We start from the raw sequence: 23718 nt of genomic DNA, 5'->3' as shown, positions 1-23718 counted from the left end.
GAAGGTTAGAAGGGACGGGAAGAAAAAAAGATGGAGAAGGAAGAAGAGTTGAAGGCCGGCACGTGGTTTTGATTCGGTTTGAGCCAGCCCGTGGCTGCAATACTATGTAATCCAGGCTATTGGGCCGGTCACTGGAACCCAAGACATGCGCCGGACTTTAGCCCATGGTCCTTCTACAAACTGCTTTACTCCTTGTCTCATCATAGGAGAAAGGTTCGAGTGTTCCCGTGATTGGGGCGCTACCGTGCTCCTAACATCATTACTGTTTATGCACTGATTTCTTTTTTTTCTTACACAAGTTTTGTTCATCCTCATTTTTTGCATGATGGTGGAAGATGGCAAGAAATATCCATTCAAATTTTATTCATCCTCATTATCCTCAATTTTATTCATCCTCAATTTTCATGTGATGTTAGGAGCATAATAGCATCCCAACCCGCGGGAGCACCTGAATCTTTCTCCATATCATATAGATTGCCCTTAAAAAGGAACATGGATAATGAAAATTCCTATTTAGCTTAAAAAATCAAACAATTTAGAAATTAGATTGAAACAATGAAGGTGATTTCAAACCAGGTTCTTGCATGAAATACCCTGGGGATCAAAATTTTGCAAAAATACAGATACCGAATTTCATATTTTCTCTTCCGTCGTTCTTTAAATATGTGTACCTGTACTATCTTAAGGTCAGTGATGAGCATGTGACATGCATGAAATTGTTTTCTTCTTCTTGACAACAATCCGTAAGACACTTTTTTTTTTGAGACAGATGCAAACCATGAGTTGACTAGTAAAGCTTTGTTAAAAGTAGTAGATTAATCTTAAAGCTACACTCACTCACATGACCACCGTCTCTTTCCATGGGTGTCCCAAGCAAATTTCCCTGTCGATCTGAAACAGACAACAAAACTGCATTGCTTCCATTTAAATAAAACAACAAGCACCGCTTTTCAGCTTTTTTTATTCAAAATGCAGACAAAATATAAATATGGAAATAAACAAAAGGGGAAGAAAAAAGGGTAAAGCGCAGGACCTGCTGTTGAGGTGTTTGGGCTCTGAAGCGCCTCCGGGAAGAGAAGAGTAGAGGACGCCGCGACCCGCCGCACCCACCTGCCCCCACACCTCGCCGCGGCGGTCGCGGTCCCACCCGGGGATGTCGTCGTGGCTGCGGAGCGCGGTGAGCAAGGCGGTCGAGGCGGGCGGCCGCAGCGGCGTGGCCCGCACGGTCCTGGGCTACGCCGACGCCGTCGCCCACCACGCCGGCCAGGCCGTCGCCGAGGGCGCCAAGATTATCAACGAGCGCATGGTGAGCGGCTGCCCCTCCCCTTCCCCCGCTCCCTTATCCGAAACCTTTCCGATTGGCCTGGAAACATGCTTTGTTTTGGCGTCGAGGATGTGGCAATTGGAAAATGGATCAAGCGTGAGAATTTTTTGTGCTGGAGTTGCCAGGTTGCGTGTAATTCGAGCTAATGTTCTACTCCGTTAAAATCTGTATCATTATAGGGGAGCTTATAATTCGAAGTAGCAATGGAGTGACAGGTGATCTCTGTCACATTGCTATGTACTGGGACGTGGATGGCTGCCAAAAGGGGGAAAATGGTTAAAATTTTTGGGGTCTTTGAGGCATTTAGGGTTCATATCTAGTTCAGCGTATGACTGCCCGCTAGACACCAAATTCCCTGTTTACTGATGATGGTTTGATCCTGGTAATATGTCTATATGTTTTTGTGGGATTTGCAGAGCACTCAGAACTACAAAAGTGTGAAGCAAACAGTGAAGCGATTGGAAGAGGTAGCGGTTTCATCGCGCGGAGATGATAGAGTTCTGGTGCTAAGGCGCTGGCTAAGGGCCCTACAGGAGGTTGAGGCTGAAGTTGGAGGCTCAGGTGGTACTTCCGGACAGAATTCAACTGAGCCAAACCCCTCGAAAGCATCATTGGCAAGGGTACGCATCTGCCTATCAGATTTCATTTTCTTGTTTTTTTGTTCCCTTGTCATACAGGGAACTTATTGGCTTTCTATCATCATTTGTAGGCTTGATGTTTGTGCGCAATTCATGTTTTTTTCTGTGATAACATTGTAAACACTTCTCTGCAGGTTCTGTTTTATGATGCTGAAATTGGAGGGCCTCCTATGAACTTCCGAGATGTATTCCTTTATAGCCAAGCACTTGAGGGTATTACTCTGTCCATGGTGAGTAAGTTTAACAATACCATCCTGGCTGTCAATATTTGAAGATACCATTTACTCCTGTAATTTATTTTTACCCAACCAGAAAGTGCTTGCTGAAAAATATTGTTGTTATTTCTTATACCACCGTTATAAGTTAAGCATGCTTATCTTTTACTTGACCAGATTCTTGAAGCTCCTAAGGAAGAGGAGGTTTCCCTTCTTCTAGAAATTTTCGGGTGAGCTTATTGCTCGGAAGATGTCCCAGTAATGTTGCTATGCTTTCCAACAATCCAAGCAAATTTCATCTCAGTCATCAGTTCAAGTGGATGTCTAAGTACACTAAGAAATTACTCTGAGCTTGAGTACTTTATCTATTTGGGGCTTTAACAATACTTAAACCTGGCTATTTTCTCCTGCAATTTCCATAATAGAAACATATAGTTAAATGCACTGGATAGAACAGGATAAAGAGCATCTACACTTTATTGTTGACTGGTCAGGAAAGAAATAACATTTGCACTTGACTTTAGGATGCACTATTGTACTATACTCTAGAAACTTACTAATTTGATGTGAAAAATTGTACTTTAATGTTAACAATTGATTTTATGAGCTTCTATTGCAAGTAGAACACCATATGCCGTTTCCATGTGGTTATAACACTGTTATACGATCTTTTTCCTTTTGATATTCATACTCTTACTGAGTGTGCAATTAAGATTTTACTTTGGGATCTTATGAAGGCTCATATGATTATATGTGTTAGCTTCTCTTAGGAAATAATCTTTCAGCCCATATTTTTTTAATTTAGTTGTAGAACAATTCAGATTAGTCACAATTATCCATGTGTCTTGAAGAACCAAAATCATTGGTTCAGCTGTGGAATGATTCTGTCTTTTGTTCACTCTATTTTGTTTCTCCATGAGCATCCACTCCATTTTAACTGGCAGTCATTTGCTACAGAATATGTCTTACAGGGGGAAAGGAAGTTAATAATGCTATAGTGAGCAGTATACAGGACTTGGCAAAGTCTTTCTCAAATTACCATGACGAAGTCCTGGTACGTCTGCCAGTTGTATGGTGTTGTTGTGCCAAGTAAAAAAAAAAATATAAGGCTAAAATTATCATGAAACATGTGGCGGAAATTGTTCAGACTATTTACTACTCCCTCCGTCCCAAATTACTATTCGTTTTGGCTTTTCTAGGTAGATAGCTTTTGACATGCACCTATACATATACTGTGTCTAGATACCAAAAGTAATGTATCTAGAAAAGACGAAACGAATAGTAATTTGGGACGGAGGGAGTAGTTGTTATGTACCTGGTAGTCTACAAGACTGCAATTGCAGTTCCTATATATATTTCTAGTCTTCTTTCCTGGTGAAATGAGTTTCTTTTTCTATTTGTGCCACATTTGTTGCTTACTGCTGAAAATGCATAATTATTTATCCTACCTTGCTTCTTACCTTCACAAGGAAGCACTTGATTAGGCTATATTCCTGTTATGGAGGAAGAGAGTATTTTTGTTTCCCATTTTGAATGTCAAAATTTGCACAAACTGACTTTTCTTGTCAAATAATATTCTGTATCTGTATACATGTAGGTGAAACGGGAAGAATTACTTCAGTTTACACAAAGTGCCATTTCAGGTCTAAAGAGGAATGCTGACATTGTGAGGTGATCACTAATCTACTAATTTTCTCTTGAACTCTGATTTTGTATGCTGGTTGTAAAGACAATCTATATTTCACATGTAATATAGGATTGCATTTAATTGTTCAACTAAGTGCCAAAAAGGAGATTAAGCCAATCAGGGTGTTATCCTGTGCAACTTCTAACCTAAGTGTCCCCAACCATATTTGCTTTGCGAATTATAGTTCTAGATTCCAGTTTTTTTATGCACCAACAACATATGGGAAGCCTGAAACAGTAACATTAGTGCTTTAACGTCTGTTTTTGGGCCCTCAATTTGTTGTTACTCTAATATGTGTATTTCACTTCAGGATAGATGCTGAAGCTGTAGAATTGTGGAAGAAACTGGATGAAAAGGAGGCATCAGGAGTTCACTCAATTGATGATCCTGATAAAGTTGCAGAAAAGACTGCAACTGTTGAGGTGTTTACTCTCTGATATATATATCTTAATTAAATAATTATACTTTGTTTTACTTGCTTCTGCAGTGTAATTTGTCAATGCTTAGTTAGATGTTCACAAAGGCACCTGAAATCTAGAAATAACTGGACACAGTGTCATTATGCACACAGAAACTTGGCATTAGGCTCTTCCATTATTTCATTTAAATATCATATGATTCCAGCCTTGTTAAGAAAATATTAGTCAGGCAATTGCATTAGTAGATGGCTTCTTCCTAGAACTAAATGTTGTCGATACAACGCCAACCAGGTTGTTTTGACCTGTTGCATCTTGGAAAAAGTCCATTTTACTCCCCTCACCAATCCACTTTGTCCGCTTAACACCCCGAACAAAATTTAGGCTCATTTTACTCCCCTAAACTATTTCACTTGGTACAATCTACCCAATAATTAGATTTTGCATTTTTATTTCTTCGCATACAAGTTGAGTTTTAATTTCAAATTTTGTTAGTTGACTTGTAACATGATTCCCTAAGTTAGAAAAATATTAGAAATTTTCATGATTATTTTCATACTGTTTTGTATATCTAAGATCAATTTCGTATTATATATTACTAACCTATGAAAATAACCATGAAAAACTATTGGTACAAGTTTTTAACGTAAGGCATCATGTTCTGTGTGTGCTCACAAAATTTGAACTTTAAATTCAACTCATACATAGAGAAGTAAAAAAGAAAAAACTCATTGGGGGTACATTGGGCCAATTGAAATAGTTCGGGGGAGTAAATTGAGCCTAAATTTTGCTTAGGGGGTTAAGTAGACAAAGTAAATAGGTGAAGGGAGTAAAATGGACTTTTTCCTTGCATCTTTCTGTAAGTCACTTTCTTTTGGCTCCATAATGCTGTTAGTTTGAAACAAACTAACTCTATTTTCCACCTTGTCCAGTCTTTCAAAGAAGCACTCAACGAAGTCAGATTCTGCTCTAGAATGGAGGAACTTCTATTGAAGAAAAAATCAATTAATACTGGGGACTCCCTAGAAATCCATTCCCAAAAGGCATGTTTATTTATGATTTATGAATTTCATTTTTGGGTTACATACACCTTTATATTTTGCTTATTTTCAATTTCACAAATCGACCAAACACTAGAGTTGCATGGACACTTAACGAAAAACAGGTTTATGCTTGTATTCATTAACAGTTTAGGAATCTCTTTAGTGCTAACTTTTGCGTTCATGCATACTTTATCTGTTGTGGATCATCATTGTTTTGTTCTTGGATCATCATTTCTGAATTTTATCCTCCGAAGAAAGTTTATTAATGAGTTATGGGACTCTGACCTCTCAGATGTTTGTTCTTTATTACATTTACTTTCCATCGAATAGTCTATATTATCTGTTGTGCGGCCCATGTTTGTTCGGCATGATAACCATACATGTTGATTTCCTTCTAAATTATTGCATGGTCCAGGTGACAATCACCAACGTTGCACTGTAATTGTGTCAAACTTTCATGTTACCCTTTGCTTCATTGGTTTGTACTTGCGAATTATAACTTGGTAGTCATTCTGGATAAACTCTGCTTATTTATATGGACATTTGGTGAAAAACACGGTTTGCTATACTAACATTATGGAAATGTTGCAGGTTGAGAAATTGAAGGTATTGGCTACTTCCCTTGCTAATTCATCCTCCAAGGCAGAGAAGCGTATTTTGGACCACAGGTTTAGCTTCCTTAACTTTTTTCTATAGGAATCTTTTAAACTCATTTGTTGATTCTTGTTAGAATCTTGAATCTTCTACTAGTTTATAAGGACTCTGCTATCCCGTCAAGCTTATGTTTCTGGTGGATGAAATCTTATTTGACTGGCGTTTATGATTTCCTAGTATATACGGATTTTTTTAAGGAGATTATCATTTGAAAAATGAACACCCATATTAATACTTGCCAAAAGAACATATGTCTATGAACACATCAGACTTTACTTATATTCTCTGTGACAGTACACTGCATACTCTACTTCATGCGTACCGATATTGTGTCAGAATTGCTATATTTCTGTAGAAATTAGCTTTAGTTCTTTGTCACTGGATCAGCAGTATTATTGATATGTAACTCCTAGTCTATGTGACATCTGTTCACTAGTGACTACACCATGAATACATGGATTTTGCTGGATTTTTTGGGTCCACCTTGGAACAAATAAATTAATACAGAAAACTATGCGATGACCATTCATATTTTACTATTTCAGGCGCCAGAAAGAAGAGGCTCTTAACTTTCGTGCTAAGAAGGATAATGAAGTGATCGCAGTTGAAAAGGTACAAATTCAATCTCATATGTAAAATCTGCTTGTAGCTCTTATATACTATAAAAGGTCATGTGTCAGATAACATAGTAGATCTCTGATTGTAGTTTCTGTGTAGCATATAATTGTAGCTATGCACCTTTTGGCAGCTTATTTCCATTGCATCTGATAGCTTCAGGAAAGCCATTCTGCATGCACATGTGTAACTATGCCTTTTGGCGCATATATGTTTGCACAGTACTTTATGAAATGAATGGAAATATAAGTTCGTAGTTGTGATCTATTGGTTCCACCATTACCAGCAAATCCTATTTTTATTCTAATGTGTTTCATATAGGATTTGACTGCTGAGGTGTCTGAATTGGAGAAGCAAAGGGACGAACTTGAGGCTCAGTTGAAGAAGGTCGATTATCATGAGACATTTGTGAAAGATTTTACTTTCTTGTTGGCTTCTCCTGCTCTTATTATTTTTGTGAAAGGTGAACATTAGTTTTGATCTTGATATTGTTTCCAATGTTTTATGATGAACAGGTCAACATTTCACTGAATGCTGCTGTTGGCCGGCTCAAGCAGACAAGGGAAGAGAGGGACCAATTTTATGAGGCAAACAACCAGATGATCTTTAGTTTACAAGCAAAGGTGCCTATACTTTTCTGATTATCCAGTTTCAGTTTTGATCCTGTTGGTATCTGATGGGATTGATGCTTACTATTTGTTTCCAATATATTGCTAGCTTGATGTTTTGTTTCTGCATCAATTCAGGAGAATGAACTTTCAAAATCTATTGACTCATGTAACATGGAGGCTGGTGTAGTGAAGACTTGGGTAAATTTCCTTGAGGATACATGGCAACTTCAGTCATCATACAATGAACAGAAGGAAAATACAACCAAGTATGTAGTGATTATGGCCGTACATGCCTTTTACAGATTTTTCCTCCCTTTCATTCTATTACTCTTTTCACCCTGTTGTAAAGCTACAGTAGAAATTGCATAATCCATTTCTGTTGTGCTGCATACTGTGTCCAAAAAATATGTTGACTTGATTCAGCTTTACTTTTTGTTTAGTAATGAGCTGGAGAGATGCACAAGCAATTTTCTGAAGTTGACCAAACATCACCTTTGTAATTTTAAGGTTAGTGGTTGGGTATATGCTATTCAAAACCCTGGTTGAGTTTCTAGTTAAGACATTATACTGTTAGAGTATATGTTTGATTCAGTTTCTCATATGCATCTTTTGTCTTGGGCAGGACCTTCTAAGTCCATCAATTGAGCGGATCCGCACATACGTCGACAATTTGGCAGTCTTAAATTCAAGGTTGTTCGATTATTCTTTGTAATGTCTTCCATGTACTCTTCCTTTTCCTACAACAAGAATAGAGCTAATGATCTTGCAATCTTGTGTCTTGGACCAAATGTTGTAGGGAGGAGTCAATAGAACACGGAGAGGATGATGAAATTTCTGAAAAGACAAGTCCACAGAAATCCCTTGAGGAGGAATATTTGGAAACCGAAAAGAAGGTTCTCTTTTAGCACCTACCATTGACATTGCTCTTTTTAATTTGTTGCTTCTAAGGTCATAAACCTGCTGAAACAAACATCCTAGTTGTCTTTATATTTGAGCAAATTCAAGGTGGGTATTACAGTAGAAGTATGAGCAGAGATCTTTTCTAGCCTATTCAACATTTCATGGAGAATGGATAGCTGGTTGACAAAGTTCCCTCATTTTCAGATCGTAATTGCCTTTAGCATCGTAGACCGCATGAAGAAGATGTTTTATTCTGAGCAAGGGGCTAATTCTAGGTATTGCTCACTCTTCTCATCTGTCCTTACTGGATTTCTTTCTCGTACTTCCGTTTCCTGCAGTTGGACAAGTCATCTTTCCTCTCTTTTTTCAGGCAAGATGATGAAGAGGTCAGGAACTTATTTTCTGAGATAGAGAAACTGAGAGAAATATTTGAGTCGGTAGAAAGGCCGACGCTAGACATTGAAGTCCGCAAGGCAAAGGAGCCAACTAAGGATAAATCTGAATCAATTCGTTCGACCAAGGACAAATCCGGATCGAGTCATTCACCTGTTCACGCACCGTCGTCACCTAAAGATGTGCCTGTGGAGTCTCCAAAGTCTCCGGTGAAACCTGAGCAGATGCTGGACCCAGATTCAGAACTTGCGAAGTTAGAGTTAGAATTTGGTAATGTTAACAAAGACCATGAGGAGATAAGTGGTTGGGACTTCGACGAGCTTGAAGAAGAGCTGCGAGCTGACATTTCTAAATCAAGCAATCCAAAATAACCACGCGCACCCTACTTTCCACGTGGTGGCTTGACTGAACATTTGTACATACTTTTTAATTCATTGAATGTACATAATGTTGTTTCATTGTGTCTTGTATAATGATACTCCCTGCATGGGAGGTGGAGGTTACAGTGTAGTGTACATTGGCGTCAGCTATTTGTTTGATTTTATCCAGTACATGAACACAGGAAATGGTGAAACTTATGTAACATTTTCCACATTTGGACTTTGGAACTTAACCGAAAATGAAATGCTCTAGGAGAGCCCTGCCAGGTCTTAATAATTCAGCAGTTGCTTAGTAATTCTGTACTATGTTGAAAAGAATCGAAATAGAATCTGACAGTGGTCAAGCTTTTCGTAGGCAGAATCGACGGCAATGAAACCGGAACAAAAATTATTGCTGGTTACATGCCATACGGCCTTACGAGTACTTCTTTCGTTCCGGCACCAAGCAATTATGTAGGCGTGTACTTCTCCGTATATCAAAATGACTTCCAATTTAGGACGGATGATGTATGTAATACTATATATACTGTTCATAGGTATATCTATTCCGATTTCTTGTGCCATCTCTTTTCTAAAAAAATAAAACAAAGTAAAAATAAGAAAAAGTATTGGATTTTAGAGGAAAACTCATTAAATATTTAATAATCATAATAGATTTAGTTCTTTAAATAAAATTGATCAACCAATTACTATCATTACATTAAGATAGTGTTGGGTTATGGACCGTAAACGTAAACCCAAACGGAAATGAAATACATCGCTAAGGTCCCGTTTGGATCATTGGAATTGAATTCCATCATAATAATCATAATTTAGACACAAATTAATTAAGCTAATATAATTGTATGTGGAATATAGTTGTATATTATAGTTGGTGATATGGGAGAGATACTTATATGCTGCACTTCTACTATAGAGAAGCGAGTCTAAGAGCGTGCTATAAGAATTGAATTCCATTCTAATAACCATAATCTATAGAATCCCCATGAATTTAAGATAGGCTTATATATAAACTTTGGAAAGTTGTGGAATGCCACATTCCAACATAAATTAGCCTACTCCATTAAATAGATTCCAATTCCTTCATACCAAACGGGGCCTAATGGTAATGGATGGATCAAATCCCAAATTTTGTTTGGTTCAACACTGTAAATGCAAACAAATACCAGAGCTATAGTTGAAGGAGAAGGTAAGTTGCAAGACCTAGTTGTGATCCGTTTACAGCGGATGTGCAGCGGTTATGTTCTTGAATGGGCTGTATTCTAATTACGGGGCAATGGATTACAGGCCACGCTTAACGTAATCTCTTACCTTGTATAATCTATTTACGTTATGAACCAAATGTTATCTAAAATGATACCTTACTTAAAGAAAAAAAAATAACCGACCCCGCGTCGCGGCTCCTGACTTCGGCTGGGCGTTCACCCTTTGCCGGCTCGGCGGACGGCGGCTCCCCCTCGTCTCTGTTTCTTTTCCCCGTTCCCTTCACTCTTGGTCTCTCGCGGCGACGATTGGGCGCGCGGCAGCGCCTTCCCCCACGTCTTCGCCGGGCCCTTTGCCGGCGACGAGCGCCCACCAGGTATGCCCTCCCCTTCTCTTCCCTTCCTGCTGTGCGGAACGGAGCACCCCAAAACCTAGCGTAAGCTATTTGTATTCGGATCTGAACCAGTGACAACATATTCTCCTACTGACTTCGATTTTGTTTGCAATAATTATCCGGTGTAGATGTCCTGTGCTGGGTCCGCCCGTGCCAATTTCTGCATTTCCAGAATGCATCTTTATTACTTCCGTTTTCTATGCGCAGAATTCTCTGGAGCGAGCGTCTCAACATGTCTTGGGCTGCAATCGAGAATGATCCTGGTAAGTTTATTGTCTGTTGCCAAGAAGTTATACATTAAATTTTGTTTCTCTTTTTGCATACGTTCCACATGTGGCACACTAATAAGGTTCCTCTAGGTCTCTGATGTATGCTGATTGATAAGTGTTCTGACCAGTCTGGCTGTAGCAGTATTTCATATTTGCCTTAGCGGAGTAACCTTTTTGATACCAGTACATGCGAGTTGCAACTTACTTTAGTAAGGCTGGAAAATATTGAGACGCGCATGCCTCTGGTTGTCTACACCTGTTGCAACTTTAGGAGAGTGTCCAGGTGTTTTAGGACAATGTGTCAGAGTAACACAATGGTCATTCCCAGTTTCTAATTTGCAGTATTTCTGCCTTTTGATTTCGTATTGTCCCTGACTAACAGAATGGTCATTCTCAATTTAGAATTCCCTATCTTATGCATTTGCTGTTGGAATGGGAGAAAATAATTTCTAGAGCCTAGAAGGCTAGAACTCTCTTCCTCCACATGGTGATATATATGTCAACTGGCTCAACTGCACACTGTTAATTTCTTGTTGCACCTTGTAACTGGTTACCATCTTTCTGGCAAAGGAAGAAACAACTCATGAGCTTTTTATGCTGTTATTACAGGTGTTCTTACAGAACTGCTGCAGCAGATGCAACTGAAAGGTCTTCAAGTAAGTAATCAACTACTTTCGCTCTATGAGTCCATGTTCTTGACAAAGGTAGATGGTTAGCAAACAGTCACCCAACCTTTTAGTATCGATACGGTAGGATTGTGATTCCGGTGCGCTTGCACCGACCAAAGTGAGCATACAATGCATCTTTTCCTGTTCATAGAATGGAACCGTTTGCAATGATCAACTCTGGCATTAACAATGAGAATATTTGAAAAACAGTTGGGATGAAAACAGATATTTGTATGATATAAGAACCCTAGCAAGATGTTAGGGTCCAATAAAACATATGAATGGCCACCAGTTTAGTTAAAGTAACTCTTTAGGCTACCTGAACCATGGAAGCGGCCTTTTACAAGCCCACGACGACCTTTATTCAAAACATTGCTGCCACCTTAGCATAGACTGATAGTAAACAATATAGAACATAAATTTAATGTTTTGGGAAACCGGAGTGAGGCTCTGCTTTCTTTTACATCAAGGAAAGCTGGTAGAGCTTGATATGCTATTCTAACTTTTTCTCCTTATTAGGTTGATGAACTCTACTCACTTGACCTGGATGCTCTCAATGATCTTCAGTATGTTATCTTACATCTAGCATTACCGCTAATGCCATTCTTTTTTCTAAATTAATGGCACCGAATTTCTGTTGGCGTTTCCAGGCCAATTTATGGGCTCATAGTGCTGTACAAATGGCGACCTCCAGAAAAGGATGAGCGTCCTGTCATGAAGGATACAATCCCAAACCTTTTCTTTGCCAACCAGGTCAGAAGCATCGAGTTGCCTAGCTACTCCTGCCACCTTCATTCAGCTGTATCTTTTAAAATCAAGCCTGTTCTTCACTTGCAGATAATTAATAACGCGTGTGCAACCCAAGCTATCCTTTCTGTTCTCTTGAACTCTCCTGGCATCACCCTTAGTGATGAGCTTAAAAGGCTAAAGGAATTTGCAAAGGACCTGCCACCTGAGCTCAAGGGATTGGCCATAGTCAATTGCACAAGCATCCGTATGTTAAACAACTCATTTGCAAGGTCAGAGGTCTCCGAGGAGCAGAAACCATCTAGCAAGGATGACGATGTCTACCACTTCATAAGTTATGTTCCAGTGGATGGCGTCCTGTATGAGCTTGATGGACTTAAGGAAGGGCCGATAAGCCTGGGGAAATGCTCAGGTGGTGTTGGTGAGGCCGGATGGCTTAGGGTGGCACAGCCTGTGATTCAAGAGCACATTGATCGGTTCTCACAGAATGAGGTAAGATTCAGTCTGATGGCAATCTTAAAGAACCGGAAGGAGGTGTACACAGCAGAGCTCAAAGACCTCCAGAGGCAGAGAGAGAGCCTCTTGCAGCAGATGAGCGATACTTCCGCCAGGCATATGTCATCTGTCGGGCAGTCTCTAGCAGAGGTGGCTGCTCAGATTGAGGCTGTGACGGAGAAGATCATAATGGAGGAAGAGAAGTTGAAGAAGTGGAAGATGGAGAACATGAGGAGGAAGCACAACTACGTGCCGTTCTTGTTCAATTTCCTCAAGATTCTCGAGGAGAAGCAGCAGTTGATGCCCCTGATAGAGAAGGCAAAGGCGAAACAGAAGTCTCACAGTCACAGCTCCAATCCTAGGTGAAAAAGCTGCAATGCATCCATATTGTTTGCTTTAGTTGCGATTTCTTGTAGAGATTGGCTGTGACTAGGAGCAGATCCAGGATCCCCCACCTTATCCATTAATAAAAAAATGGTCATACAAGAGGTTCGTGGCACAATACAAAGGATGTATAATGAGTGACCATTGCTCTTCTTCCTCAGTTTCACTAACTTATACATGGAAAATCAACTTGTAGGCTTCTTTTGTGCCAGTCAAATTAAACTTAAACGTAAGACTATAATTTTCAAATCAGATCCAGTTGCACCTGCACGCATCGATCTATTGAACCTAAAGTGAATTAGAAGTTGCAATGGCTTTCAACTTTGAAGTTTGAAGGGTGCAATATTCTGACTTAAATAGTAATGTGCAAGTGGTCTTGCATATTTGAAAATGACCATACATTGGTAACACTAATTACGCTTGAACACTTAACACATGCAAACCACAACTTCAGAAGCAGTACATTTCAATTTTGCATGCTACTCGTTGCAACATCAAACAACTCAAGAGGCATTCACAACAACACTTGGACACTTAGACGAGGAAGACGGTGAACTGGAGCACGGTCTCGACGCCGTCGGTCTCGAGCAGTGCGCCGGACGCCACCACCCCTCCGGGCCTGACGACGGCCACCTTGGCGAAGCCCTTGGCGCCGACGTACTTCCCGGTGCCACCGACGATGGCGAGGTGCGACTCCGAGTCGGCGGTGCGGTGCACGCCGAAGAAGCTGATGGTGTCGTCGAACCCGCCTTCCTTGAACATGGCCGTGACTGCCACCGTCTGGCTGACGCCCTCCTCCGAGCTGGCGATGTAGAAGCCCTGCGCCCGGCCGACCGCGGCGGACCCCAGCTCCGGCGCCTCCGTGAGCTCGTCGTCCACCACCGTCATGGTCCCGAAGAGGAGCTTCTGCAACGTGGTGCCCTGCGGCAGGCTGCCGCCGGCGAAGATGGGCACGCCGTTGCCGCCGTTGTTGTTGTTGTTGTTGTTGATGGACTTGACGGCGTTGGTGGCGCCGCCGAGGCCCGTGAGGAAGGGGATGTTGTTGTTGTCGATGGCGCTCGCCGCGCCGGAGTTGACGTTGACGCCGCTGCTGAGCGGCAGCACGGCGCCGTTGGGCCGCGCGAAGGGGAGCTGTCCCGTGACCGCCGCGTTGTCGACGATGCCGGCCACGATGCGCGCCGACGGGTTCGTGCCGCCCAGGATGTCGTGCATGAAGAACACCATCCCGTGGTCGCCCGTGGGGTTCGCCACCGCTGCACCCGCCCCCACCGGGATGGTGCTTGCCGCGACTGGCGCTGCCGCAGCGCCACCTGACGCCGCGGCGCCGGCCGCCCCTGCCGCAGCCGGGATGGCATTGGCAGCGGTCGGCGCGTCAGCAGCCACGGGCGCCACAGTCGGTGCGGCAGCTGGCGCGACAGCAGCAGCAGCAGCAGCAGCACCAGTGTCGTCGTCGCCGCCGCCGCCGGAAGTCAGCTGGCGCGTCGGCCTCGCCGCGGTGGCGCCGGACGCGACGAGGAGCAGGAGGAGGGAAGAGAGGGTGACAGTGGCTGCTGGCTTCTTGGACGCCATCTGAGCTGGCTATCTGCTTTGCCCTGCAGCACTGATGGCACTGTCACTGCTGTATCTCCCGAGCTGCGACTGTGATGACGGGTTGAGTCGCTCAGACATGAGATCTTATATACAGGGATCGGGATGCGCCGTGCCGCGTATGAGCATTTTGATAGCTTTTGAATCTTTGATCGTTGAGTGGTTGGTGGTGTGGAGTTGCTCACTTGCTCATTTTGGAGGAAGGAACCAATGGTTTAGTTGCGCTCGCGTGTCGCGTGCTGTCTGTCTCCTCATTCGTTTTTGGCGCTGAACGGCCCGAGTTGTTGCGTAAACTGCTCGGCGCGGCCCAGTTTTCTCGAGCTCCTTCAAGAACGTGGGCCCGTTAAAGGCCGAGGAAGATCGATTCCGCGCGAGCGGCGGCCTAGTGGCTCCAGCAGGCTGCAGGCCGCCGGACTGGGGGACAGGGGGCCTCGCGTGAAATGGCCTCCAATTCCACGGCCGAACCGTAGAACTGTGGCGCGCGTCAACGACCACGGTGAGTAGTAAGCACAAAAGCACGTAGGGGCGGCCGCGGCCAGCCGGCCACTAACCAGTAACCACGCCGTATGGCGCTGTCGCCGTCGGCAACTTGGCGGAGGTTCCCCGCCGCCGCTGGGCGGGCGCGGGCGGCGCTTTCGCCGAACAAGGGCGCGTGGTTTCCCGTCGGCTGCAGCGGCCGATTAGATTCCTGGCCCGGCTTGGCTGCCCGCCGGCCGCCGCCCGGGCCACCGTTGCTCCTCTGCCGTCTCCGCCGCGGCTTCGGCACGTGCTGCCCGTGCCCGGGTTCACATGTTATTGAACTCCAACTGAACCTTGTGTCAGTGCCATCCTGCCCACCCTCGCCGGTCTCCGCGCCCTCCGATCGGCGCGTGTAGCTCCGCCGCGACCGCGCCGGACACTATGTGTCACTGTCTCGGCCGGACAGGCCCTCGCCGACAATAGCACGTTTACGTTCGGCAATGACGTCGTCGTGGTGAACCAAGCCACCGAGACAATAACTTCTTGTTCTGCTTCTGGTAGATCTGCCCACAGCACAGCCATATGAAACACCACCGTCGCCGTGCGTGGCAGCGGCGGCCCGTTAGCTTCAGCGTTATGCTGGCGCCGCCGCCGCCGCCGACGGAACAGAGTAAAACGCACCCGGCACGCATGCTGATGCAAAGACCGACGATCGGACCTCAACTTTGTGGTCACCTGATCCGCTGACCGGTGGTAAAGGATCCTCTAATTTAGCTTAGGAAATTTAAGGATCGGGCTCAATAAGAATCGGATCATAAATTTATATGATTTTGAATTAAAAAATAGATAGAGCTAAGTTGGATTGTGAAGTAGGTATGAGGGTCATGATCCATTACCATCCGGCACACAATCTAGAATACACGTTTTCTGACAACTGAACCGTCCTGGCACTTTTTCCACTTTTTCCCTTGGCCTGCTTGTGCATAGGGAGGGATAGGGGTCGCGTGAGAAAAAGCTTTGAATTTCCACGGGCGCATTGAACAAAGGCCCCCGACAGACCATGGTGATCGGTGGAAGACATGATAAAAGCGAAGTTTGGTTCAGAAGTCCTATCACATCGAATGTTTAGATACTAATTAAGAATATTGAACATAGACTAATTAGTCTAATACTCTTAATTAGTTTCTAAACATTCGATGTGATATGGACTAGACATGGACTAAATTTTAGTCCGTGGAACCAAACACCCCTTGACCTCATCGCGGTGGCGCGTGCGTTGTTTTTAGGGCTGCTGTCGTCGTCGACTTGCCGAAGGTTCCCCGCTGCTGTTCAAAGCTGGTAATGGTCTGAAATCCAAACCAAAGCTGCACCAAACTATTTCTAATTTATCACAGCAGGCGGACCCAACCAGACCAACCGATGCTCATTTAAAACCAAATGATCTAAACTAACGAGCAGCTTCCAACTGAACAAAACCACCACTGCTACCTCCTACCGGTTCCTGAACATGGTTTTCCCTGTCTGCCAAGCAGCAGCCTACGCTTGCCATTCGATGTCACAATGGGAACTTGATCCTTGCGTTAATTAGCATCTTCTGGCAACAAATTAGCAGCGTCAGGCGTGGTGGGAGAGACGGGCGTGAAGATCTGGAAGGATTTCCTCGTCACACGAGCGCAGACCATTCAAACCCAATCTAAATTGGCCCAAATCGATCTCAGCTAGAAAGTGAACTCAACTGTTGACACAAATTTAGGGCTAACACATGAAAATCACTCGAACATGTGGCGTGTGGAGGGGCTCCTCACTGCTCCTCTGCACATGCCGGTCAGATCAGTATGATGGCCGGTCAGACCGGATTCGTTGGGGAGTCCGGCGAAGATCTAATGAATGCTCGCCCAGGAGGGACCCTGTCGGAGCAGGCGCATCTTGAGTTGCCCTAGGCTTAGCAGGCCAGCTAGGGCGCCTCCTCACGCCATGGAGACTGGAGAAGAACAGCACAGGAGGGTTGGAAAAGTACGGTAAAGAGGAAAAAAGTAAAAGATAAAAGATAAATTTGTCAATCGGCCGTGACCCTTTATATTTATAGGTGGGGAGGTCTTGCCCCGTTAGAAGTCAAAACCTTTCTAAATATCGTGCAAAAATATAACTTCTACTCGGACTCTACAGACCTAAACCGGTTTGAACGTCCCCTCGAGGACAGATTTTTCCGAGATCATAACTCTCTCATCCGAACTTCAAATTGGACATCCTATATATGAATTTTGATCTACTCGACAAGAGCTACACAATGATGAAGTCCAATTTGCATTTTAAGCACTTTGACCAAACCGATTTGACCGGTTGGAAGACGGGTTCAGAGACCTGCTCGTCCAACTATGCCAATTTTGACCTCGAACACATGCCTCCCTGTTTTTCTGGCAAAGCTTGCGTGCCAGAAAACATTCTCAATGATCAAAATTGTCTAAAGACGATGATAAACAATACATATGGTTTCTAAAGCTTTTATGGATAGTAATGTAGCCGAAATAATATTCTGACAAGTACAATTATGGCATCAACTTTCGGCTTTGAACATCTAAATATATCTAAGAACAGAAATCTCGATGTGGACATGGTAACCAATTATGGCATAAGCATAATATTGATAATCATAAGATAAGAACCCAGAATTATACCAAAACCATGTATTATAATCAGATATACCTGAATATGCGCTCCATTATATATGCATCGATGGAATAACTAATGAAGACCAATGCGATGACCGTTGATGCTTCTTTGCTCTTGGTGACGAAGAATTCCTACTTTGATCATCTCCTAAGCGATTGCTTCACTTTTGCTCGGCTATCTTCTGGTACTTATGCATCAACTCAGCAAAGCTTAGTTTCTTCTTCATCACCTTGTTCCTCGATGTGACACTTTTAGCTCTGCTAGAATTTCTGGCAAAACTGGTCAGACCAGTTCCTTCAGAACCAGCCACTTTGAGGTTATCGTGCCCCCTTGATTGTTGTTCAGCTATAATATTTGAAACATACTCATCATTAGGGACAACTTCATCAACAAAACTAGTCGATGATTATTCAATGTTGGAATTTTCTATGTCCAGTATCAAATCTAAATTTTGATTTAATCTACCATCCTTTTTGACACGGTAGACTTGTTTAATCACCTTGTGCTTATGTTTCAGTATAGACCGATTCTTATGATCAAAACGGCCATTATTTGTAGGTGGTGGCTGATTAATTGTCGGCTCCCTGTATGTAGTATCCGGAGAAAATTATCTAGGAGGAGACCACATCCATGAATTATGAGAAGGCCATTGGCATATTATAGTAAGGCCCCGTTGCATAGGCATGAATGATCCATGTGATAAAAACGACATCGATGTTGGAAAGTTATTCCATTGCCGATTTCGATCATGGAACTTCTGTTTTGGAGTAGATTTTGAATGCTTGGAACTTTTAGACCGACTAGCATCATTGATATCTTTTTGTCTTTGGGACTCAGCCGGAAGCTTCGTATTGGGTTTCAGCTTTCCATTTTGATGCTTGCTACAGCCTTTTGATTCAACGGTTTTCCAAACACCAATCTCAGATTTCTTGGTTTAACCATCTTTGGTTTTGATTTATTTTGCGAAACCCTAAAAGAAGCGGTTAGACCGGTTGGCAAACCGATCAGACCGGTTGCGGCATGACCGGCACCTTTGCCTTTGTTTTGTTGCCCCCCGAGCGTTGAAGTACTAGATATAGCTTCTTGGCTCTTGCTAGGAGGTTTTGGACTAGAAACTTCGGCTAGAAACGGTCGATCTGGATCTTAACCAACTACTTTAGGGGTGGGCACAAAACCCGAATCCTGAACCCGAAAACGCCGATCCCAAACTCGGAAAACCCGACACCCGATAAACCTTGTTCCAACACCCCGATAAACCCGAAGGTATCTCGAGTGCTAAGTCCAGAAACCTGAAATTATTACGGGTAATTCGAGTTTGCAACCCTAGTGCCCGAAATCCCCGAACAACCCGAAGTATCTAGCCTAGGAACTCGAGAAGCCCAACGCCCAGCAGCTAACATTTTAGCCCAGCCCACGTAGCTACATTCGAAAACCCTCACCAACCAACTTGCTCGTCCTCCTCTTCTTATCCCTCCCGCATCTCCTGGCTGCTGCAGGCCGCTCGCCGCATCTCGCACGCCTCCCAACCCCCACCACCATCCTCGTTGCCGGCCGCAGGACCGCAGCTCCTCCCGATCTCCTAGAGTCCTAGGCCCCGTTTGTTTCTTTAGGAGGTCCTAAAATTCTTGTCACATCAAATGTTTAGATACTAATTAGAAGTATTAAACATTGATTAATTACAAAACCAATTGCACAGATGGAGGCTAATTTGCGAGACGAATCTATTAAGCCTAATCAGTCCATGATTTGATAATGTGGTGCTACAGTAAACATGTGCTAATGATGGATTAATTAGGTCTAATAGATTCATCTCGGGAATTAACCTCCATCTATGTAATTAGTTTATAATTAGCTCAGGTTTGTTCCTCCTAATTAGCCTCCGAATATTCGATGTGACATGAATTTTAGTCCGGATTAAAGATCCAAAACACCTCCTAATCTTGTGTCCGCATCTCAGCATCTTGCTCTACTGCCGCGCCGACTGTCGCGACTCACCCGTTGTTGCCGGCGCCTCCGCCCATCTCCAATCCCGCTCGTGTGGCCGCGCTGAGCCGTCGAGCTGCAGGCCTGCAGCAACCGCAGCTCCATCTTCTCTGGAAACAACGTTCAAGTCGTGTGTGACAGACTGACAGGGGCAGCAGCTCGCAAGGGGCAACATGCCCCTTCTGCTGCCCGCGATCCTCGCCCTCCTCGGCGCGTGTTCCGCCGCCACGGACACCCTCTCACCGGGTGAGGTCCTCGCCGGCGACGCCACGATCGTCTCCAACAACACCAAGTTCGCGCTCGGCTTGTTCAGGGCCCCCGATGGCGACGGGACCGCCGCGCCGCGGCCGAACCCGTGGTACCTCGGCGTATGGTTCACCGCGGTCCGCGAACGGACCATGGTGTGGGTGGCCAACGGCGCCAGCCCCGTCGCCGACGCCGCTGCGTCGCCGGAGCTCACCGTCTCCGCCGTCGGCGATCTCGTCGTGGTGAACCAGGCCACCAACAACATCAACTGGTCCGCCCAACCGGCCCAGGCCATAGCCAAGAACGCCACCGTCGCCGTGCTCCTCGACAGCGGGAACCTCGTCCTCCTCGACGCCTCCAGCTCCTCGGCCCCCCGCACGCTGTGGCAGAGCTTCGACCACCCGACCGACACGCTGCTCCCCAGCGCGAAGCTCGGCCGGAACAAGGCCACCGGCGTGAACCGCCGCCTCGTCTCCAGGAAGAGCTCCGCCACCCCGTCCCCGGGACCCTACTGCTTCGAGGTCGACCCCGACGCTCCCCAGCTCGTGCTCAAGCTCTGCGACTCCTCCGTCGCCTACTGGTCCACTGGCGCGTGGAGCGGCAAGTACTTCGGCAACATCCCGGAGCTGGCGGGGAACGTGCCCAACTTCCACCTCGCGTTCGTCGACTACGGAAGAGAAGAGTACCTCCAGTTCAACATCACCACCGACGGGACGGTGACGCGCAACATTGTCGACGTCACCGGCCAGAACAAGCATCAGGTCTGGATCGACGCGTCACAGGACTGGCTGACGCTCTACGCCGGCCCGAAGGCGCAGTGCGACGTGTACGCCGCCTGCGGGGCTTTCACGCTCTGCAGCTACGCCGCGCCGCAGCCCTGCAGCTGCATGAAGGGCTTCTCACTGAGGTCGGAGAGGGGTTGGGAGCAGGGTGATCGGACAGGAGGATGTGTCAGGGATGCACCAGAAGTGAAGCATCTTCAACTGATGGGTTCTTCTCCATGCCTAGCATTGGGTTGCCTGACAGAGAGCATGGCTTGATAAACGTTAGGAGTTCGTCTGAATGCTCGACGAGTTGCCTGAACAACCGCTCTTGCATCGCGTATTCCTATGGCAGCCAGGGATGCTTTGTTTGGCTGGACGGATTGATCAACGCAAAACAAACCCAAAGCAACGGTACTAGTGCAATTTCTAATGTAGCTTGTCTGATGCTTTGTTTGGCCGTGAAGAGATTGGACGGCAGCTTCCAGGGAGAGAAGCAATTCAGAGCTGAAGTGAGCTCGATCGGCGTCATCCAGCACATCAACGTGGTGAAACTGGTTGGCTTCTGCTGCGAAGGCGAGAACCGGTTCCTCGTCTACGTGCACGTGCCGAACCGGTCCCTCGACATCCACCTGTTCTTGGACTGGGGCGCCCGGTACCAGATCGCCGTCGGAGTCGCCAGGGGCCTCTCCTACCTCCATGAGGGGGTGCCGGGACTGGATCATCCACTGCGACGTCAAGCCGCAGAACATCCTCCTGGACGCGTTGCTGCTCCCGAAGATCGCCGACTTCGGGATGGCCAAGCTCGTCGGGCGGGGCTTCAGCCGCGTGCTGACCACGATGAGGGGCACCAAGGGGTACCTCGCGCCGGAGTGGATCGGCGGGACGGCCGTCACGGCCAAGGTCGACGTGTACAACTACGGCATGGTGCTGCTGGAGCTCGTGTCGGGGAGGAGGAACTCCGGCGCCGGCGAGGAGTGCTACACGACCTCTGAGTCTGATGGTGACCATGTCGCGTATTTCCCCATGAAAGCCGCGAGGGAGCTGATCGAGGGGGACGTGAGGTCGCTGCTGGACGAGAGGCTGTGCGGTGACGCGAACCTCAAGGAGGTGGAGAGGGCCTGCAAGGTGGCGTGCTGGTGCATCCAGGACGACGAGGCTCACCGGCCGACGATGGGGGAAGTGGTTCAGACGCTGGAGGGTGTGCTTGATCGCGACATGCCACCGCTGCCGAGGTTGCTCGAGACCATGTTTGCAAGACCACAATCGTCAACGCAACGGATGACAACCGTTTCGAGTACGTCAGTAACCTTTACGAGTGGTAGTGGATCATCACAAATTTAGCTCGCTGGCATATGCTGCTGTTTTTTTCCCCATAAATCCACATACAAATAATTTTTTATGCTCTCACTCCTGTAAATTTGTTCCTTTTTAAATATATATTTCTCGATGTTGCACTTTTTTTTAGAAAAAGAGAGATCCATTCATTACTCAGGAACAAGGGTACACTACTGGGCAACTATAGACTTGACACAAAAGGGAACTTGTGTACGCCGTACTGCAGTATGTACAGTACAATACGTTTCGCCAACCGTGCCAATTCATGAGAAACTATATTATTTTGATCTCTCTTTACTGCCTGGAAACAAACTTCCGACAAACTACTACTAGCCTGCAAGGTCTCTCTGATCACAAAAACAAAAGAGGTTCTATTTTTTGTACCCATTGACAAAGCCTTGATGACTTCCGAGCAATCAGACTCAGGAATTGCCTTTTTTTTCAGCACCATTTATAGATTAATTTCCTCTTCTAGATTGATTTCCTTCGAAAAAAGGATTCAAATTTCACCACGTCTCATCTATGTCCATTGTGGCTCATGCTGGCGGAAAAAATTGCATGGTACTGGTCCATTGTGCTAAACCTACACATTCAATTAAGAACATTCAATTTCGCTGTGAGTCCAGCTTTATTGTCTTCATTTTGTTTTTCATCTTAATGTAAATTTTCTATAAAAAAAAACCTTCAGGCAAATGAACAGGTTTGTGATTAGGAGGAAACTGCAATTCGATCTGATCTGATAGCACATAAAGGAGGACTGCAAACAAACAACTTAACAAGGCTTATGTATGTAGAAGAATGAGTTTGCATCTACAAGCTTAGGTTACAGTGTTTGAACAAGCAAGATAACCAACGAACATCAATATCACAGCAGCTGTCTTGCAAACAAAGAACGGAAAAAAAATACAAATCTACGTGCAAACAAAGAGAAGGATTCTTATGCCATCTAAAAGTTTGTCTTTGAGTAGCTGTGAAGAAGAGAATCACACACGCGGCAGACTCGAAATCTTAATCTACAATCTGAGCTCGAGATCGAGCGGTGGCGCCACAACGCCGGCGTGGCCTCCTCCCCCAGCGATATCTTGGATGAAGCCGTCGTCCAAGAAGTCATCTTCGTCCTCGGCCCACGCGTCTTCGCCGTCATCCTCCATGGCCGCGGTGTCTCCTTCCTCAACGTCAGAAAAGATGTTGATGAACTCGTCAAACAGCTCCCGGTCTTCCTCGGCCCACGCCTGCACGCCCTCCATGGGCACTGCGCTCTTGGTGGAGTCGAAGGGCGGGTAGTAGTCAAACTCGTCGGGCCGCTCCATGAGGCGCGACCAGAAGAGGTCCAGCTCCGCGATCTCTGCTGCTTCGTCTTCTTCTTCTTGATGATGTTGCTGCTGCTGATCCTCCATCGGTGACGACTCTGCGGGCTCGATCAAGTCCTGGATCAGCTCTAGGAACTCCTCCGCGGTGTCGGAGGCCAAGGCGGCGGCGCGCATGCGCATGGCCTTGGTTTGAGTAGAGAAGCCGCCCACGAGAAGTTCTTCCGCCATGGCTTCGCTAGCTCGATCGGTTAGGGCGCACGCGGCCTTGATTAGTTGCGATCGACCAGATCGGATGGATTTCTACGTACGCGGCCTCCTAAATTTATAG

The 23718-nt window shown here is 45.4% G+C and overlaps 3 protein-coding genes and 1 pseudogene across 3 annotated transcripts; 3 read left to right on the top strand and 1 right to left on the bottom strand.

Annotated features, from left to right (window-relative positions):
- Positions 1-1031: 1031 nt before the first annotated feature.
- LOC117856950 (uncharacterized) lies at positions 1032-9157 on the top strand. The gene is made up of 18 exons (XM_034739405.2): positions 1032-1306; positions 1741-1944; positions 2097-2192; positions 2355-2407; positions 3135-3231; positions 3775-3848; positions 4175-4286; positions 5213-5323; positions 5915-5991; positions 6523-6589; positions 6914-6979; positions 7108-7215; positions 7339-7469; positions 7644-7710; positions 7826-7893; positions 8000-8096; positions 8308-8378; positions 8474-9157. Exons 1-18 carry the CDS (start codon positions 1154-1156, stop codon positions 8865-8867), a joined length of 2046 nt encoding a protein of 681 aa, XP_034595296.1. The 5' UTR covers positions 1032-1153; the 3' UTR covers positions 8868-9157.
- A 1126-nt stretch (positions 9158-10283) lies between these two features.
- Positions 10284-13288, top strand: LOC117856952 (ubiquitin carboxyl-terminal hydrolase 2). The gene is made up of 6 exons (XM_034739407.2): positions 10284-10455; positions 10681-10736; positions 11352-11398; positions 11930-11976; positions 12061-12163; positions 12248-13288. The coding sequence occupies exons 2-6, from the start codon at positions 10706-10708 to the stop codon at positions 13016-13018; spliced, it is 999 nt and encodes a 332-aa protein (XP_034595298.1). The 5' UTR covers positions 10284-10455; positions 10681-10705; the 3' UTR covers positions 13019-13288.
- A 100-nt stretch (positions 13289-13388) lies between these two features.
- Positions 13389-14799, bottom strand: LOC117856951 (dirigent protein 10). Its single transcript, XM_034739406.2, has one exon. It carries the CDS (start codon positions 14603-14605, stop codon positions 13571-13573), a length of 1035 nt encoding a protein of 344 aa, XP_034595297.1. The 5' UTR covers positions 14606-14799; the 3' UTR covers positions 13389-13570.
- Positions 14800-19908: 5109 nt separating this feature from the next.
- On the top strand, positions 19909-22091 carry LOC117856196 (G-type lectin S-receptor-like serine/threonine-protein kinase At2g19130; annotated as a pseudogene).
- The last annotated feature ends 1627 nt before the right edge of the window (positions 22092-23718 follow it).

Source organism: Setaria viridis, chromosome 5, assembly GCF_005286985.2.
Source record: "Setaria viridis chromosome 5, Setaria_viridis_v4.0, whole genome shotgun sequence".
Taxonomy (NCBI): Eukaryota; Viridiplantae; Streptophyta; class Magnoliopsida; order Poales; family Poaceae; genus Setaria; species Setaria viridis.
Note: the sequence above shows the minus strand (reverse complement) of the source record. Positions and strands in the feature narration are given on the sequence as shown.

What these genes read in the sequence shown, in the direction of transcription:
- LOC117856952 (XM_034739407.2), top strand. Translation starts at nt 10,706, where the DNA reads ATGTCTTGGGCTGCAATCGAGAATGATCCTG. An exon ending in TGCAATCGAGAATGATCCTG is followed by an intron (nt 10,737 to 11,351) that starts GTAAGTTTATTG and finishes CTGTTATTACAG; the next exon opens with GTGTTCTTACAGAACTGCTG. An exon ending in ACCTTTTCTTTGCCAACCAG is followed by an intron (nt 12,164 to 12,247) that starts GTCAGAAGCATC and finishes CTTCACTTGCAG; the next exon opens with ATAATTAATAACGCGTGTGC.
- LOC117856950 (XM_034739405.2), top strand. Translation starts at nt 1,154, where the DNA reads ATGTCGTCGTGGCTGCGGAGCGCGGTGAGCAAGGCGGTCGAGGCGGGC. An exon ending in CTTCTTCTAGAAATTTTCGG is followed by an intron (nt 2,408 to 3,134) that starts GTGAGCTTATTG and finishes CATTTGCTACAG; the next exon opens with AATATGTCTTACAGGGGGAA. An exon ending in CAGAAGGAAAATACAACCAA is followed by an intron (nt 7,470 to 7,643) that starts GTATGTAGTGAT and finishes CTTTTTGTTTAG; the next exon opens with TAATGAGCTGGAGAGATGCA.
- LOC117856951 (XM_034739406.2), bottom strand. Translation starts at nt 14,605, where the DNA reads ATGGCGTCCAAGAAGCCAGCAGCCACTGTCACCCTCTCTTCCCTCCTC.